The 18,835-nt window shown below is 40.7% G+C and overlaps 1 protein-coding gene across 20 annotated transcripts in view; it reads left to right on the top strand.

The window, feature by feature from the left end:
• MICAL3 (microtubule associated monooxygenase, calponin and LIM domain containing 3) overlaps window positions 1-18,835 on the top strand; it is a 184,329-nt gene that overhangs the window by 143,573 nt on the left and 21,921 nt on the right. For 12 of the 20 annotated variants that reach the window (XM_069807743.1, XM_069807745.1, XM_069807751.1 and 9 more), the window contains 11 exons: window positions 26-163; window positions 2,355-2,417; window positions 5,513-5,617; window positions 6,247-6,375; window positions 6,779-6,870; window positions 8,457-10,332; window positions 11,274-11,368; window positions 13,155-13,202; window positions 15,143-15,193; window positions 17,040-17,147; window positions 17,913-18,006. In XM_069807743.1, coding sequence (XP_069663844.1) covers window positions 26-163; window positions 2,355-2,417; window positions 5,513-5,617; window positions 6,247-6,375; window positions 6,779-6,870; window positions 8,457-10,332; window positions 11,274-11,368; window positions 13,155-13,202; window positions 15,143-15,193; window positions 17,040-17,147; window positions 17,913-18,006 — 2,799 coding nt within the window. The remainder of the gene's footprint in view (window positions 1-25; window positions 164-2,354; window positions 2,418-5,512; window positions 5,618-6,246; window positions 6,376-6,778; window positions 6,871-8,456; window positions 10,333-11,273; window positions 11,369-13,154; window positions 13,203-15,142; window positions 15,194-17,039; window positions 17,148-17,912; window positions 18,007-18,835) is intronic. The other 8 variants (XM_069807749.1, XM_069807761.1, XM_069807762.1 and 5 more) reach the window with 5 other exon arrangements.

Here is an 18,835-nt window from a genome sequence, read left to right as displayed (position 1 = left end):
GTATGCCATGCCCTCCTACTGCTAGCTGGAAACCTTAGACTGCAGCAGATTGTAAATCCGGTTGATCCTCTGGAGATTCTGGCAGATGTGCACTGGACACACATCCGTGAAAAACAGGAGGAGGAAAAAATGGTCCCAACCTCAAAGTCCTCCACCTCCAGAGGTAATCTCCCCCAAGCCCTGCTCCGTCAATTCCTGGATCGCGGTTGCAGCTGTTTAACTCCGTTGCTTCTGCACCCTTCAAGAGCAGTGTACTTCAGCAGGGGCAGCAGTGATTGAAAGGAACTAATGTCAAATTACACTGAAATTACACTTGGTTAAACATTTTGCTTTTCAGGTCAGTGTCCACTTACAATGTCTGCTTTCTCAGCTCCATGGTGGTGTGACTTCTTCTGACCCATTTGTCTGCCTGCTTTGACTCCATAGCATTTTTCCTCACTACACACATGATTTGACAGTGCTGGCAATCAGCCCTTGGTAACTGACTTTAGGGATAGTAATAGAAGCTGTTACGTGCTTTTTGTGATGTGAGAACTCTACGCCTCTTTAGGGAAAGCTGAAGGGCTATGTTGTGTAGTTACTACAGCAAAGATTGAACAGGGCCAGCTTCTGTATTGAGCATGTTTCTCTGCTGCTGGTTTTCAAAGTGTATAACTGCATCTGGTATTAGTAGGGAATGATGGGGTTCAAAGGGCTTGCAAATCCTCTTAGTGGTGGTTTTGACTCCCTGTGTTTAAGATTTGACAGTATATTTATTTTTTAAAGTGAGGTGTGACCTTTGTGAGTTGCCAGTTACTTAAAGGAAAACTTTGGAGGGGGAAAATGACAGTAATCTAGCTCTCTTGTAAGCACCTTCCAGCAGTCCCTGCTGACCTTATTCTAGACTATATGACAGCATGTCTTGAGGTAAGTATGTCATAGGTGCTTTGCCTATGCAGAAATCTAGACTTAATAAATGTTAAACATGCAGTTGATGAGTAGTGGTCTTCTCTCAGAGTCTGTAACCATCGTGCCGGATTTGTAGAGGGAATAAGTATGCTGTGGAAAGGGGTGTCTTTTACAGCAAATGTGAAATTAAGTTAATGACAGATCTCTGTTAAAAAAGCCTAGGGCTTTACCTCATGTTGCCTGATCATATTTCATTCCACATAATTATCTTTTACTCATATTTGTTGTTGTTGTTTTTTTTTTTTAATCCTGGTCCAACTTGATACACAGTTCCAGATCAGTTTGTCTATGCTTATAATTGCTGTTTGTAGAATGCACTGGGATTTTCCAGTGTGAAATCTGCTCCCTACAAATAAGAGATGGGTATTTCCTTCCCACTGCAACTACAGAAATAGGCTGTGTTCAACTGTCTGTAACTTTCAGTATTGCTAGAGTAGTTGCTTAACATTTAAAAATGCTAAGTGAAAAATGTTAACACAGTTTCTTAAGCTTACTATGATTAAGGTTACTTTAGCTTCTGCTTGAGGGTCTGTATCACTATAGTTTCCAAATTTTTCTTTCAGTTTGTATTTTATAATTCCTACTTTTCCATAGTGTATTGGTACAGCTGCCAGCAAAAGATGATCCTTCCAAAATTGATTTTGTGGTCTTTCCAACTTCCTTTGGGAAGGAAGGCAGTATTTCCTTTCCTTCCCCTAAAACTGGGGCTAACTAGGACAATCCTGATCAACAGATTAGCTGCTTCAATTACTTTGTCATACAGTACAGGTGTGTGCAGGTGTATCAGCAGTTTGTTTTTTTTAAAGGGCTGTCGCCAGTAAGTACTTGTGGATAAGCTGTAAGTGTTCAGCCTGAGTTCAATAGACAAGTTTGTTCCTAGCTGAGCTGTGTTCTGTGATACAAGGTGTTTGGAGAGCCCATCAGTAGCAGCGGTGATAGGGTTTGATGTGAAAGCCTGGGGTAGCGTGGCAGTACACAGAAGCCCCTCTCATTCTGCTTTGGGTGCTCTTCTTCGTCTGGTGGCGTTTGCACCCAGGCAGCACAGGTTCTGGGACGCCTGTTACGATCGCCCCTCTCTTGTTGCTAAGCTCTTTCATCTCTTATTTTCCCTCCTCTGCAGTTTCAAGTGGAGCACAGCAGCAGCAACCTGCTGGTCAGATGTGGTGTTTTTTTCACTGTGCCACCTGTATTTCCTCTAACATTACATATCCTAAGGGAAGATTAGGCCTCTGACATTTGTATGTTATCTTGATTTAAATCCCAAGCCTGGAATTGGTTGTTTAACATCTCATAGGTTTTATTCCTGTATTTGCTACTGAAAAATTTCCCTTTGTCGCTCTTCTGTTTTAGACGCTTACTGATAGTCTAATTTCGATTTCTTACAATTTATTGTTTTTTAAATTCAGCATCCGACCTTCCCTCCGTACGCCATGAGGCGGTACAGGCGTGGCTGGAGACGGTCCCTGGAGGTAGTTTGGTGATGTTCTATGTATTCCAATGCACAATAACCCTGCCCGTCTCTTCTCCATGCCTTCAGCAGCTGAGCTGGTACTTTAACCCTGGAACTTACGGCCCTGTCGCTACTGCATGACTGGATGTGGAGGGAGGGAGGAAGGGGGAGTGTGCATGCACGCCTTGCTCAGACAGCCCATTCTTGCATGAACTCGACATTTGTTGTAACCCTTCTGAAGGCAGGGCAAGTGGAGAGGTTATCTGGGGTGTAATAAAGTAGAAGGAGGAACTAGTTGAGTGCTTCCATTTGCTTTGTAAACAGAAGACTGGACCAGTTATTCTTCCCCTAGCTCCTTGACTAAAAGAACATGGGGCTTGCTTGCAGTTGAAAGATTAAGTGACAGAGAGTGCGTAAAGCAAGTGCAGTTCTCTGTAGCAGCTGCAAACTCTAGTTATCTGGTTAAGAAAACATGAAAGAAGAATAAGGTTGAAGCTGGGATCTTTAGGGATAGTGATAGCTGTTGTGTCTCCTTTGACTTGAGGTTTGTGTTATTTAGGAAAGCCTCAAAAAAGTTGAAGGATGGTAGAGCTCAGCTGTTTTTTTTTTTATGTGGCCCTATTAAGCTCTATTATAAAATCAATGAGCATGAAGATTCTGGGATTAGAGTAGGGGAGTAAATTTGTGTGAAGCGGTGAAGGTATCTAAATCAGCGGAACAGCAGTAGTTTGTGGCTAGGTGGTTGATCTATAGCTAAGTTGCTTTGGCACATCAGAATAGCTAGCTTGCCTATAACTTTGCTTCTGCTGCTGCTTTGGCAAGGCAGCAGTGTTTACAAGAGGTCTGCACCTGATGCAGTCTGCTCACGGCTGCTAGCTGATATGAACCAAGTGCTGATCCCAGTTTCTGGCTGCCATAGTGCGTAGCTTCTGAGTTATTTCTGAGTTATTGTGTGACAGCTTTTGGCCTCTTGCTCTTTATCCTAACTGCATATACGTATATACACAGTATATGTATCATATAACCAGCCACCTGCAAGCTCTCCATGTCCCTCAAAATGGGATCCACCCTTGCAACAAGTCGTTACTTATCTATGCATCTGTAATCTTCTGTTGAGTTTTGCGTACCAACCTATTTAAGAGTTGATTTTCTCCTCTCTCTCCAAAACTCCCTATGTGTGTCATGTGGGTTCATGGTTTCTGGGTCTGAAGACATACATACACGTAGTGGCATCAGATATTCCTAACATCAGAGTTACATTTCTGCAAGTTTTGATTAAGATTACTCACATTTGCTGCTACCATAAAACCATCCCATGACATCATTATTTCCAAAATAACATAAGCTACTGCATACCTAAGCAACAATCAGACTGGGACACAGTTTAGTTTTGTTCAGTAGATTTGTAAATGCCCCTGTGGGCAGTCCAGCCTTTGCCATATGATTCAGTCTCCTACGCTCGACATCTGTAAGATTCTGGATTTTTAAGCCTCTGATGTGAGGGAATAGGCCAGTGCTTTATCACACGTAAGTGTAACTGCCTTTTCACAATAGTTGACAGAAAATAAACTAGCCCATGTATTTGTCGTCTTAATACTACAGAGGGGAAAAGCATGGAAAAAGAGAAATTCCCAGGTTGAAGGAAGAAGACAAACCACCCACTGAACGCTGTGTTTTGAAATAAGCAAAAACCTGTATTAGAGGAAGAAGAGAGAGGGTACAAGACCTGCCATATGGCTAAACTTTTTTGCCATCCAGAATCAGGGAGCTGTGTCCAGACTGCCTACTGGAAACAGCCTTTAGCCCTACCATGGGAACCAACTGCTGGGAGTCATGCCAGGAGCCCTCCTAAAGATGACAGTATGACACTGTGTGCATTCAGGGCTAGAGACTTGCACGGCTTAGTTTACTGGTATAGGTGCAACCAAGAAGGTTATAAATATATCTGTTATCATTGTTATAGGACCGTATCCTATGTGTATAATTGGCAAATGTTGTGCATAATAATACATGCTGACTGTGTACACATTTGCAGTAGGATATACAACAGAGTTAGCTGTCTGCATGTTGTTGAACATGAGTTGATGCTAACTCGCTGTACAAATCTAAAAATGTAGTTGACTGACTCGACTGATGGAAAAAACCTGGAAGTGCTTGCTTCTTTTTTTATATTTAAATTATGTTTTATGAAAATGCTTAACAAAAAAAAATTAAGCAAATCATCCATAGTACTAGAGATGGGGCAAGGATTTCATAATGTTTAGGGTTTTTTTTAAAAGTGTAATTTAATAATGAAATTTAGGCCACGCAGTTTGGTCTTGTCTCTTCTCCTGTAATTAAATCTTGTCACAAGTAGTAATGTCAAATGCCCTTTTCAGAGCTATAAATTCAAGAATCTTTTCTTCATTTTGACCCAGCAAATCAAATTATGATCTGTAACACAAAAGAAAATTTTGAATATATCTTTTTATTTACTTAAAAATATCTCAATTAATTTGTGTCCTAGTTACTTGTACAGCATGTCAAGTCTCTTAGACCCTTTTACCAAAGACTACTGTAGCTGCGCAGAGTTAAACAGTTTCCAGATGTAATAATGATCAATCCCAGAGCTAGACTCTGTCTCTGACTTACACCCTCAAAAACCTGTTTCAATTTCAAGATGAACAGTTGTGGTACATTGTGAAAGTTCAGTTTTTACCTAATACACATATGCTGTAAAATGGTGGTAACTGTTCTGGTGTGGTAAAGAAAAAAAAAAAATCTTCCTGGAAGAACAGTAAACTTTATTCTGGTTTGATGCCCTCCCAGTTACCTTCTTGTTTAATTCTTCACAAGGCCTGTTGCTCAGAAAAGCCCTAGTTACTTTCACTGCAAATGCCTTGGAGACTCCCCAAGTGCAGGCATTCCTTGATTCATTGGAGTCAAAGTATTTCACCATAGATGTCTTTCTGGGTGACACATTTCAGGATTTCTTGTTTTGGCAGTAATTAACATCTCCACTATAAACTGTTGGTACAATTCAATGTAGAACCTTTTCACTGTATAGTTTTTTGGTTTGGGTTTTTTTTTCCTTTTATTTTTCTTTTTTTTTCTCAATATTTGAATATATTCTAGCTCCATGTGAGGATAATGATGTGGAGGACGAGCTGGGCACAGAGCCTGCAGACACAGAAGGGCAGGCAGGTGAAGAGGGAGACACAGGTGCAGAGCTGGATGACGGTAGGTTACCACCATGCATCATTTAAACCTGTTACATGAACAGAATTGTATTGCCAGAAAATACTTTGTATGAGGGTACTTAAACCTGATCTTATTTTTAGTGATGTAGGAGTTTGTTTCAAATAGTCAAGAGAGAGCCAGGACTGAAGGGCAAAAAGAAACAGAAGAACCTCAATGCCATGGGTTGTAAATTTCTCATGTCCTCTCACCATCTGCTAACTAGCAGGCTTGGTCTTGTGTCCATATTCAGTATTAATGCTGCTGAATAACAGAAATAGAAGTAACTTGTGAAAAGTCCACAAAATTATGCCAAAAATCTTCCCTTGCTAGTGTAAAATGAACTGTGTACGTCAGAAGACATTGAAAACTTTCCAGAAAACTGGTAAGGTATGACTTCAATTACTAATTTAGTTATTCGTACTGATAGTCCATTATTTACTGCTTAAATGACTCTAATTAGCGCACAAAAAAAAGGAGTGAAACGTTTAGGTGCTCAGGTTATGAAAATGATTGGCACCATGTGAATAGAAAGAAAAGATTATGAAAGATTTTTAAATAATGAACAGATGTCCTGGGGGATTTGTATCCAAGATCTCTTGTTTTTTTTCCCCTGCCCTATCTGTGATCAGATGACATCCCATCTGATGCAGAAGCAGAGTTTCGCTTACATCAAGGTGGCGTAGAAGAGCCAGAACTAAAAGTCTCTGAAGACGAAGATGAAGAAGGAGCAGAAGATGGTTCTTGCAGTGTGACAGAAGGTAGTAGCTTTCCCAACAGTTTTTGAATTATTGTAATTGCATTTGAGAAAGTCTATACATTTATTAGATTTAAGAGAAGACAGTCTCATGGATTTGAACTATCTCACTACTGTCAGTAGCAAGATATGTGCTTGCATTAATGTTTTGAGAAGAATGTTCTGAATCCATTAATTACAGCTTCCTAATGCGTCAGAACCCATCTAACTGCTTTTTCTTGTAGAAATTTTTACGTTAAAAAACTTGTACCATTTTGGACATTTAAAAACTTTTGTCTGTGTTCCAGATGTCCAATCTAGAATTTGTAACAAGCTGAGAAATTTGTCACTACTTGCTGTGTGTAACATACAAAACCTAGAATATTAGCAGTCTCATGTGGTTTTGGAAACATTTTTGTTTTCTTTAGATCCATGCAAGCCATCCATCCCTATCCAGTCATCTAGTAACAGTGTTCTTCCTCTGTCTCCAGTTGATAGTCCCAAAGCAAAACAAGCAGAGGTAAGAAAGGGAATCTTTGAAAGTTTTCTATTTATTAGCTGTAGTTCAGTAGAACAGTTTGTTGGATAAACTGAGGACTGACAGCAGTGGGCTTTCCTCCTTTCCTGTCTCTATAATTTATGTTGATCTTCTTGAAATCTGACTTCTTTTAGACTTAAAAAATAATGTACTATCTTTCTTTCCTATCTTCAGAGTGTAGCAGTTCTGTCACAGTCACACAAATTTCCATCACCAGGCCCCAAAAAGAATTATACAGGTCAATGTGCAGTTAACAAGAGATATATATATAATGCATGAGGGCAGCTGTAAGAAAGATGTTTCCTGTTTATCCTGGTTTGGCTATCTTTTCTGTACCAAAAGTAGTTTCTCTACAGTTGCAATTCAAAAATATATTTGTATTAGTAGTAACCAAAGCAGTGCTTATTTATTCCAGAGTAACAACATAGTTCAGCTGAAGGAAGTGAGACATGTCAATGATGTACTGTCATGTTGTCAGCCCTGCAGTCAGCATGCAAGTATACTGTGGTGTTTCCAGCTCCTGGTGTGTAAGAGCAGGAAGTACATGACCCTTAAAATGTTCAATTCAAATTTTTCCCTCCCAAGTGTTTGTTTTTAAGGTATTATTAAAAGATTAGACTTTATCCTAGAGAGTTTTGTCATAAACCAGTTGACTTTTACAATGGACACATTATGGGATAAGGCTGGTTTGCCGACAGCAATTGCTGCTAACACTCACTTTCTACTAAAATTAAGGTTGGTTTTTTTCAGGACCATCTAATGATTCTGTTAGACATAGTTATTGTTTATATCAGGACTGTGCCTAAATGCAGTATTCAAGACCTAGGTGTTTAATATGTGTCATACAAGCACATAGGTGGAGAGGTTCATGCTCTAATAGTCACGCATCAGTTAAACCAAACTGTCTGCATTCAAAAGAAAGCCGGTGCAAAAGTTGTCATTGAAAAGAATAATACCAGAACTCAATAAAAAGAGTCCACTGCCAAAGGGTTAAATTGTAAAACAACGAATTGTGCTACTGAGTAATTTGGCAGTCTGGATGTAGGAAATGAAAACCACGACTTCTCAGACCATTAAGGGTCAAGAGAATTGCAGCCTAATTTACTCTGAATAGAGAAAGCACCCCATGCTTTAAGAAAACATTACAGCAGATGCTAGCCAGCAGAAAAGTGCTGTATTGATGGGAGCTGGAGCAACTTGCATCAGATCTGTCTAAGTTAAGGGACCACCACAGTACACAGAGTTGGAGATTCGAAGGAAGAGCAGGAAAAGATAGAAATGGATTTCTGGAGTTTAGTTTAGCGTTTTTTCTTTCAAAAATTAAATATGCCTTGTTGTCATCTACAAAGGATGGTTTGTACAAAATGGAGCAGGAAAATTAACTATACCTGATGAGAAGTCCTAAGTGATGTTCCAGGCCTGCGAATGGGATGCCACGTGTGGGTTTTTAATATTTCGATACTTGGATGGTTTCCTTATTGCTAACTTTGTTAAAAGCAAAAAAAAAATGGAAGAGTATTCTAATGTTCCCAATGACTATTAGGATGTCCCTTTTTCATTTTTTGTAGGATATAAAAGATCCCCTGGCTGAAGTATCCCGTGCAATAAAATCTCCAGAGGCACGCTTTTTTCCTGAGCCTTTCATTCTTGATGAAGGACCAAAAGATGAAATTTCCAAAGACAGGAAAGTTAAGAGCCCTTTGGTGCCACCATCTCCAGTGTTATCCCAGCCAGTTGCATCACCAGAAGCCATTGCACCTACATCACTAGCAGAGTCTCAGCCAGGAGCACCAACATTGGCTTCATCCCCAACATCTGCTCAAATGCCTATCTGTTCCCAGCCTTTGCCTTCTGCCGAAACATCCATTCCCTCCCCAGTGGAGCCTCCAGTATGTTTCCAACCTGTCCCAGCCTTAACATCTACTCCCTTAGCCAAACTGGTCCTTAGGGGCCAGGATAGTGAGGTGGAAAAACTGGGGAGCCCTACTACTGCAGAAGAAGCCCTGAAACGGAGTAACCTTGTAGAAGAGTTCTGGATGAAGAGTGCTGAAATCCGGAGGAGCTTAGGGCTCACCCCAGTAGACAGAAACAAACGCTCAGAGACAAATTTTACTGTATCTGCCCTTGAGACAACTCCTCTGAAGACTTTTAATAGCGAGAATATTTCAGAGGATGAAAGGATCCATCTTGTGAAACCCCAGCCTGCCCCAAGAAGGCAGGGACTGTCCAAGTTTGAAAATGAGCAGATTTCTCTGCTCACTCCAAAATCTCCATCAGAAAAAGAGCTAAAGAATTCCAGTGAAGTAAGAAGAGATGTATCCAGCAGTTCTGGACTTGGCCTTCAGGAGAGCTCATCTAACATGAGAACTATGGCTAGCCAGAGCTTCAACACTTCTGACTCTACCATGCTTACTCCTCCATCAAGTCCACCACCACCACCTCCTCAGGGTGAAGAACCAGCCACTTTGCGTAGAAAAAGGCATCAAGCAGTCTGGCAGAATGAGGTTGAAGCCAGGTCACCTCCAACACCAGCATCAACACCTCCTGCTCCCCCACGCCACGAGCTGACCTCTGCTGCCAAAGAGTCAACCCAGGCCAAAAAAGACGACGTGCGGAAGTCCTTTGCAGAGAGTGTGGATGAGATTCCATTTGCTGATGATGTAGAAGACACATATGATGACAAGACAGAGGACTCAAGCCTTCATGAGAAGTTTTTTACACCTCCTACCAGTAGGCCAAGGCCAGAGAAACCACTTCTTTTGCCCTTGGTCAAAGAAAATGGTGGTCCACCCTCAATGGAAGGAGGGGTTAACCAAAAGAAGAGAGTATTGCCTGAAATTTCTGCAGAGGCCAAGGAGCTTGCTGAAGAAAGAATGAGAGCCAGAGAGAAGTCTGTCAAGAGCCAAGCACTGCGTGATGCCATGGCTAAACAGTTGTGTAAGATGAAAGATATGGAGATGGCTGCAGCTGCTGCTACTGGGGCCACAAGGGCACGAAAGGCATCTTCTATGCCCTTGAAGACCAAAGAGTTGTTTTATGACTCTCCAAAGCATCTGGCCTTGAAAATAGCAGAGGGATCCACACGAAAACATGATGCTGCTGGTGAGAAGTTCTCCGCTCCTGCTGCTGATGTGACTGGACCTGAAGGGTCTGTCACCTCTTCAGAAGGCTCCAGTGGGAAGAGTAAGAAAAGAACTTCTCTTTTCTCCCCTCGTAAGAACAAAAAGGAGAAGAAATCAAAAAATGACAGCAGGCTTTCTGACAAATCTAGTGGTGGGACAGAGGAAGCAACAAAGCCTAGGTCATTATGGAAGTCTGTTTTCTCTGGGTATAAGAAAGACAAGAAGAAAAAGACTGATGACAAATCCTGCCCAAGTACTCCCTCAAGTGGTGCCACTGTGGATTCTGGCAAGCACAAAGCTTCTCCGTTGGTTACAGCTGCAGGTATAATAGATATGTGCCTCTACACCATGTACTTTTCCTACAGCTAGGTGTCCTTGCAAGCAAGTTTGGCTTACTTTGTCATTCAGCTACTGTGCTGAATGACACTGCTCCCCAGAGTCAAGTGGGCAGGTCAAGATAAGTGCTAGCAACTAGAATTGTACATTTGCGTATTGACAGAATTAGTTGATGTGCCACTGAAAAAAAAGGATCCTTAAATAAAAGCTTCACACTCGGTATGTACAAGGCACGTCTTGTTTTCTGCCTTAGACTGATTTGAGAAATAAGCACTGTTTGGAATCAGTTGTTTGTGACATTTTGTCTCTATTTTAAATCTGATCCTCGTCGTTTCCTTGGGTGGTCTGTTTTCTTTCTTTCAACCTGGCTCCATGGATGCTGAAGACTGCAGAGATGCAGTTACTCCTGTGTTTTCAGTGATCTGGCAACTGTCTGCTGATCTATGAAGTGGGGATTCTGCAGCCTCATATAAATCTCTCACATGCAATCAGGTGCAGGCAGAGATGTTTAATGGCAACTTGTGATACAGTAAATAAGTTAGCCATAAATGTGATTGAAAGCGAACATGTTACGTTTCTCTGGCCTTGTACAAATAGGCAAAATAGTGCCAGCTGCTGTCACACAAGTGCTGTATCTATCCTAAGAGCATTGATACAATACAAAGGGAGAGTCACGACCATTATTTTTAACAGCATTTGCAGAAAGTGATGCTGTCTTAGAATAAAGCTTGTAATTAATATTGATCATTTTGCAGAGCAGTGCTGCTCTGATCACTCTGTAATCCCAGGTGAAGCAACTGAGACTAGCATAAAAGGACTAAGAATTTTTGAAGCTCAATCAAACAACTAAAAATTGAGTTCTGAAATGTTTACAGAAAGAATAGTTACCACTCCTCTAACTTCCCCTTTTTATTCCCGGCTTCTCAGATCTGCAGCTCCGTCAACATCTGAGTTTCTCGGAGGACTCCGACCTCTCCAGTGATGATATTCTGGAACGCTCCTCCCAGAAATCCAAGCGAGAGGTAGGCAGATGGGAAATGCATTTTAGATGGATCTAGCATCATGCAGGTCACAGGCTCAGAGAACCACATCAGAAACTTGGATGATTAATTTTATTGTTCTTACTGTTTCTTCTGTGGAACAGGCTTTCCTGTAAGTTGGCTGACTGTTCAGCCTAAATTAAGTTCACTTGGTTTCACAATTGCAAGCTACTCCCCACTGTTGTTATATGAAGGATCTGTTGTCTCCCTGTGACATTACTTTACAACAAATATCACAGAATAGTGAATTTTGTCCCTGTTGTGAGCATGCCAATGATCTACAGAAAACAGACATTTAATGTTAGAAGAATACATTTCACTGGCTCTAATGCTACTGCAAAAAGATAACAATGAGAGTTCTCACTTTTTGTAAGGGTCCGATTTTAGGATATTGTTTTACCAGCCTCTTTGAAGTGGTAGAATTCCAAGCAAACTACAGACAGGAAGGTACTTTTGTATACGTCAAGACAGATCATCAACTAGGAGGTAAGCTACAGGCTGCAGTTTTGCAGCTCATGCAGATTTGCTTATTTTTCCTGGGGGAAGAGAATGTGTACAATCTGAATTAGTACCTTCTTTTTTTGGAGAGAAGATGAGCCATCAGCTCTTTCTTCTATTTTGACCATGTTTTCTTTGAGGTCTTAGAATCATAGAATCATTTAGGTTGGAAAAGACCTTTAAGAATGAGCCCATTGATGAGTATTTCCATATGTCTGTGTGTGTAGATGACAACTGTGAAGCTGAAATACATAGTAGTGAGCCCTTATGAAATGCCAGTATGTAGGGCTTGATCTCAGCCTGGTGTTCTTGTTCCAGTGTGGTCTGGTATGAACACTGCTTCTTCTGAGAGAGCTGTTTCTTGTTCCCGACCAATTTTCCCTAGCTAGTGCTGTAATGTCATCTTGTAAAACATATCAACGGCTTTCTAGCCAAAATAGTTTCACTTTAAGTGGTGCTTTAAGGAAGTTACTGTGGAGGAAAGAGGAGACACCAGTGCGTGTCCATAAAAGACTAGAGAGAAAAATACATTTAGTTTATTTGCACATATTTATATGTGGAAAATATATGGTGAGAGCCAAGTGCCAAAGTTGGTTGCTTTTAAACTATTTATTTCAATTTTAGGATGGCACTATTAATGCAAAAGTAAGTGAAAAATGTAAGGAACTACTCAATCACAGTAATGGGGAAGAGCCGTTCTTTCATTCCTGAGAGCTTATAAGGTCTCCTAGACAGTTTGCAAGGTTTGGAGGAATAAGTAGAGATGTCATTGATCCCACAGAACACTAAGGCCCTTCTGGTACTGAAGAATAAAAAATGTGTTCTACCTGTCCCTTGCTGGTGGTGCCTGGTTCACATGTTAAAAAGACTTGGGAAGAAGAGAGCATCTGAAAGGGTAGTGTCACAGACACAGTGGTCTGTGCCTTCTGTCTCAAACCTGTCATCCAGGGTGCACAAATCAGTCTCAAATGGCAGGATCTAGTTGGTACTTGGCTCAGATGGCAAAGGTGTGGTAGTACTGCGAATTGAAGTGTCATAAGAAATGCTTTCTATGTGTGTGTATATATAATGGAATGAATTAGAATAACTAATGAATTTAAGGCTGGTGGAAGCAGTTGGTAAAGTAGGTAAGAATTTTCTGTATTTACTTACCTCTCTTTTAATCTCTTTCCCTAGTTGATCTAGATCTCTTCTAAGAGGAAGATTATTTTGGTTTTATTTTATTCCCTTTTTTCTCTCCCCCTTCCATTCTTCCTTGCATGCCCTCAAGGTGTTTAATGAGAAATTCTGCATTTTCCAAGAGATGCAGAAGAATGAGGTACCTGTGGCTAGCAGAGGACGGATATGCAATACAAGGGGTTCAGATAAGAGTTACAGAGTTACTGTTCTGCCTTGTAAGTTCCTTCAGGGGGAAGCAGGGCTTCAGGAAGGTCCATGCTTGTTTTCAGACTTTGGTATGCCTTGATGGTCACTTTTTTTTCTGTGCTGAGCTACTTTGATTTAAAATGGCTTTTGCAGAAAAAAAGGTCACATCACTAAGCATTGGAGGGGATAGGTGACAGTGGCAGATGCCTGGAATCCTAATGCTGAAAATATCTCACCAGCTCTGCCAAGGGTGTGGTGGTGGTGTCTCATTTTCTCCCATTTGCTGTTGCTGAAGTTACATTAAGAATTTCTTTTCTCAGCATCTGCCTATTCTCTAAAGAATAGTTTTGAGAATGAATTTATTTAGGGGAAACAAATCTGAGAAGTCTACTTACCTAGTTTTACTGCATCCTGTGTAAGGATGTAGAACGTACATGCAAACACAGGAATGCCTTGCTGTCAAACAAAATGTAACTGAATTTCAAGACTGACAAAACTGGGTTTGTACTGATTTGGGGTGGGCGTTATATTTTTTAAGTTACAAACTGCCTCCTACTTATTATGGGTAAGAGTTGACTTCCTGTGTGCCACATAACTTTTATGTGAACCCCTTCTCTAAACTGAAATTCTGCTTGTGCTGCTTTTTTGGTAATTGTAGTAAGCTTGCTTCCCAGACAGCTTGCTCTGTTTAGCCTGTTCTTTGTGGTCAGCAGTGAATTAATTCAGTTGTTGTTTAATGTAGTGTCTTTCAAGAGAAGCATCTTGTGAAGAATTCCTAATGTAAATGCCCTGTGGGTCTCGTGTTTATAGGTGTGTGTCATTGTGTATGTGTGTTTGTCATTGTTCCCGTAAAATTGTGGTATTGTGATCAGACATGCGTTTTGCTACCACAGGTAGCTTGCTTTTTACTGAAGGTTGCATACATGCTGAAGTTGTTCTATGGCTTTTCATTTGTGACTGTTTTTAGTTAATTGAATGTGAAAATGCAAAATGCTGGTTGTTTGCCCAGAACGGCACAATGCCCTCTGTACTTCATGACACAAGGGAAATTTACCTCTCTCATAAACCCTAAGTAGTTTACTTGCCTTATTTTTGGGTACAGGGTAATGTAGAATGTCCTCGGGTAGAGAAGGTAGTGATTTTCTCCTCTGGTTGTCCCCTCCTGCGTGGGTGTCCCCCTCCTGCGTGGGTGTCCCCCTCCTGCGTGGGTGTCCCCCTCCTGCGTGTGATTTTAGCTCCTCAAGCTCTCTGGAGGCTCTCTTTTTAGACAGAGAAATTACATTACTGTGGGACACATACCCACTCTGAGCCCAGCTGGTGTTCTCCTGTCACTAAGCATGCTGTGAGGAAGATTTATGATGTTAAATGCAAATGATCATTTTTATGAAGTAGCGATAATTTAAAACCATGAAATAAACACAGTTCCTAGGACAGTTGTAAATCAGATTGTAAATGGAGAGTTGTGTGACAGAGCCACTTCGCTGAGCAGGTTCAGACCAAACGTGCCCCAGCATAAGCCATTACTCCAAATCCTAAGCCAAAATTTTGTATGTGTATGTATGCGTACTTGCTTAATGGACATGAAAACCATAGGTTGATAAAGGCCAAATAATTCCTCTAGAAAAAGATATTTCCAAGTTGACTGTATCTTTAAAGAGGCTGCCAAAGCTAATTGCCTTCAGGAGAGTGCTAGAAACTTGATTTTGTGGACAGAAGTTCCATTGTGCTTCATCAGTCTGGGTCATGTTCAGCATTTGCACAATTTTATGTTTCATTTAAAAACAGCTTTGTTTTATTACTGTGCATCTGTTTTCAATGTTGAACTGATTTTGCTTCATTTTGTGCGTTTGTTTTGTTTTTTTTTTTTTTCCCTTTACCATTCCCCCTTTAAAGTCGATTTATGTACCACACGCCTTGGCATTCAAGAGATCATATTCGTCAAAGGTAGTGTCTCCATTCCCACTAGCTGGCCATTGTTGCATTGCATGTCCCTATATTAACCCATTGAATCCATAGCTACCCATCACATGTGCACTAACATCACAAACATTGACTGTGCATGCGTGAGATGTTAGCAGATGTGGGCAGCAAATTCTTTGTAGAGGTTGTCTATCAAAAATGCACTAAGCTTTGAATTGTCTGATTAGAATGCATGCAATTATCAGTGCACAGCAGTGCACCACTGTACAGAGTGATGTAGATGATCTTTGAGCTTCAGAACAAATTGGTTTTCAAGGCAATTAAATATGTATGCATTTTTTTTTAGTACTTAGAATATGAATTCAAGTGAATCGTCACACTTTAATCAGTGTCCTTCAAAATTGTTGAGTTCACTGAAATCTTAGTGAAACTCTGTATCAAGCTAAAATCAAGACAGAAGTTGCATTTCTATTTCAGGAATGTTGCTGCTTTCTGAAATTATTGTCCTGTCTTCACAGTCACAACATGGGATAGGAAAGTCACACCCTCTATCACTTTACCTTCTGATTCGGGTATCATTGTGGTTTTTGTGTTTTAAAAAAAGAAAGAAAGAAAGAGTAAAGTGTTAACTTCTTGGAGCTTTAATGATGGTGCTCGCTAACCACCTATCTGAGGGATTTTTAATAGAGCTATGATCCTACCTTAAACTCTATTCACTGGGAACAATAAATCAGAGGTAGACTGACCAATGTGGCAGTACAATAACTAGATAAAGCAAATTTCAGGGTGCTCCGTCTTAACGTTTTGTCCCTAAAGTTGACTGTCCATGGAGAAGATCTCTTTCCAGAATTGGAAGACATCTGTTTACAGCTGTCCCTTAAGGCTTACATACATGTATGTGGGAATAGAGTTCTTTTCTTCACTGGAGTTCACTTAATGCAGTTGTAAAGTTTCTCTGACATTCTTAAAAGTCTACGAGAGGAAGCCCTCCTGGACTACAACACAACCAACTAGTACACCTGTTAAGATACTAAACCTCATTTCAGGAATGTTAAAAAGACCTATTTATTTTTAAACTAGTTTCACTGGGAGAAAAGAAGAGGAGAAAATACCTTTCTATTTCTATAAATGTAGCCTTTCTCCTTTTGGATGGCTTCTGGTGTTGTAATATTCTAGTTTTAGTTTAGGGGTGGTTTGCTGTGTTTTACACCAGTCAGTTTTGTGGGGTTGCTCTTGAGAATGGATTTCCTATCTCACACCAGAATGTCATTCTGCTTTCAAATGTCTTTTTGCCTTCTGGATTCATAGAAAAGTTGCCCAAATTTAACAGGTAGTCATTACCAGTTGTACCAGTGTAACTCCCAACTATGGATGTTCTTGCTCCAGAACAAAATAGGGAGAAGGGAATACTAATACAACTACAGTAGTCTATAATTATTTCTTAGCTTATGCTGCTATACCTGTTCATGTAGACATGCCTATACCCTCTTTTAAAATGAAATCAAGGTGACCCCTCTATATGGTACTTACTGATTTAACTAAATCCACTTGGCTAAATCTATCGAGAAATAGAAAAATTGATTTGATCTTTGGAGAGAGGTTTCATATAGCAGTGGAAGACAGGGGTGGGACATGGTGTAAAATCACAGCTTTGCAGTTGGCTTATATGCTCCTTCACTCCTGATTTCACCCTGAAATTGTTGCTCACTGCACTGTGAACACCTTTGCCTACAGAAGCTTGAATTTTGACACAGCCATGGCAAAGACAGAACATCTCCCTTCCGAGATTTTGGAAGAGAAAATGGTCATCCCTCCCCCCCATACCTCTGAGCATGTAAATAAAATCTGCTTCTGTTTTCCCTTCCTTCAGAGAGCCTACACAGAAGAGGAACTGAATGCCAAGCTGACCCGGCGAGTACAGAAAGCTGCCCGTAGACAAGCCAAGCAAGAGGAGCTAAAAAGGTTACACAGAGCTCAGGTAGTGTCTCATAGTCTTCTTGTCATGGCAGACAGCTAACTCTATGTGAAAGCACCATGATCCTGACATTTCTTTGAGTGTGTCATAAGAGAATCCAGAGATTGATCTTTCCTCTGTTTCTACATGATTGTCCTTCCTCCTGCTCCCTCTTTCAATTTTGATACCATGTCACAGACATGGGAAGAATGGCTGAAACCTATCATGATAGTTTTACAGGGAGAAAAATAATGACTATAACACCTTTCTAGTTGGAGATGAGTGAAGCATCATGCACTGAATGGAACAGAGATAGTCAGATAATATCTGATAAAGCTGCACCTATCATTGCTTTGCTAGTTTATGCTGCTGGGTGAAGTGTTACCACATTAACTTGTAATTACTGGAGAATCTGTTGGAAAACTGCTGGCATCATCTATAGGTGATGGTATTTGTTTAAAACTTGAAGTAGAGGCTCAGCTGACTGAATAGCATGACCTTTCACTTCAGCGTTTAAGAAGGTGATTGGAGTTGTGGCAAATAAGTGAGTATCAAGATGTTTGCAAAATTAAGAGGTAGGATGCAAGGGGCTGGGGAGGATGTTGTCACTGGAGGGACTGTGATGCTAGCTTTTGAAGCAGTTAGCTTTTGAAGAAGTATATCGTTGAATATAAATACTTGTTTTTGAAAAGGCCAATTTAACTGAAGTCACTTAGTGCTGGATGAGTGCTGCAGACAGAGCAGGAGAATTGCTGTTGGTGAGGTTATACTCCATTCTTCTCTGAACAGATCATCCAGCGGCAGCTTGAACAAGTGGAAGAGAAGCAGAGACAACTCGAGGAGAGAGGGGTTGCTGTGGAGAAGGCCCTTCGGGGAGAAGCAGGTATCCATCAGAACTTGGTTTGCTTTTTAATGTTTTCTTATCAAGTGCTTGTGCAGTAGTCCATAGCTGCTTAGATTTTAGAGGCAATTGGACCATTATAGCCTAGAGATAGAGTCCAATGGAGAATCCATTCTCTGTTTTCTTCTTTCTTTTTGAGGCCTCGTTTTTCCTGTGTTTCTGCTAATTCTGGGACTTCCCTGTTGGCAAAGACTTAGTTTGCTTGTCTTTGCCTTAGGCTTAGGAGGTAATTCTCTGACTATTAATAATGGATGTCTAACTGTTTCTGCATATTACTGGATATTACAGCTAGAAAATTGCAGGGGTTTCCTAGCTGCAATTCACATAAAGCTGTCACAGTAAGAGAACCCTGTTTGTTTGTTAAGGAAGTAATTGTGAAATTGTGTGTGCTTTCTCTATTGTGTTGGATTATCAAGGTAGTGTCCTTACAAGGGACCATCACAGAACATCTTCCTCACTGCACAGCCCAGCACACTGGCTACTTTCGACAAAGTTGTGCAGAGCAGAAATGCACACATGTACTGAAAGGTATTCATGTCAAGCTGTTAAAGGAATGTTATGTGTACTTGAAATTTAATTAAATGAGTATCACCTGATCTGGCAAGTGTATGAGTGGAGGAGTACTTGGTTCAGATAATGCTGATGGTAGTATAATGATTTGGAAAAAAGAATCCCCAATTGCAAGGAGTCAGATATCCAACAGGCAAATGCAGTGTGCGTACACCTGACAGGCCCAGGATTATGTCCCTGATTACAAGGGTCAGAGATCAGAAATGGTTATAGTGGAATAGGTGTTTAGAAAATGTTTTGG

Source organism: Haliaeetus albicilla, chromosome 19 (assembly GCF_947461875.1).
Source record: "Haliaeetus albicilla chromosome 19, bHalAlb1.1, whole genome shotgun sequence".
In the NCBI taxonomy this organism is placed as follows: Eukaryota; Metazoa; Chordata; class Aves; order Accipitriformes; family Accipitridae; genus Haliaeetus; species Haliaeetus albicilla.
Note: the sequence above shows the minus strand (reverse complement) of the source record. Positions and strands in the feature narration are given on the sequence as shown.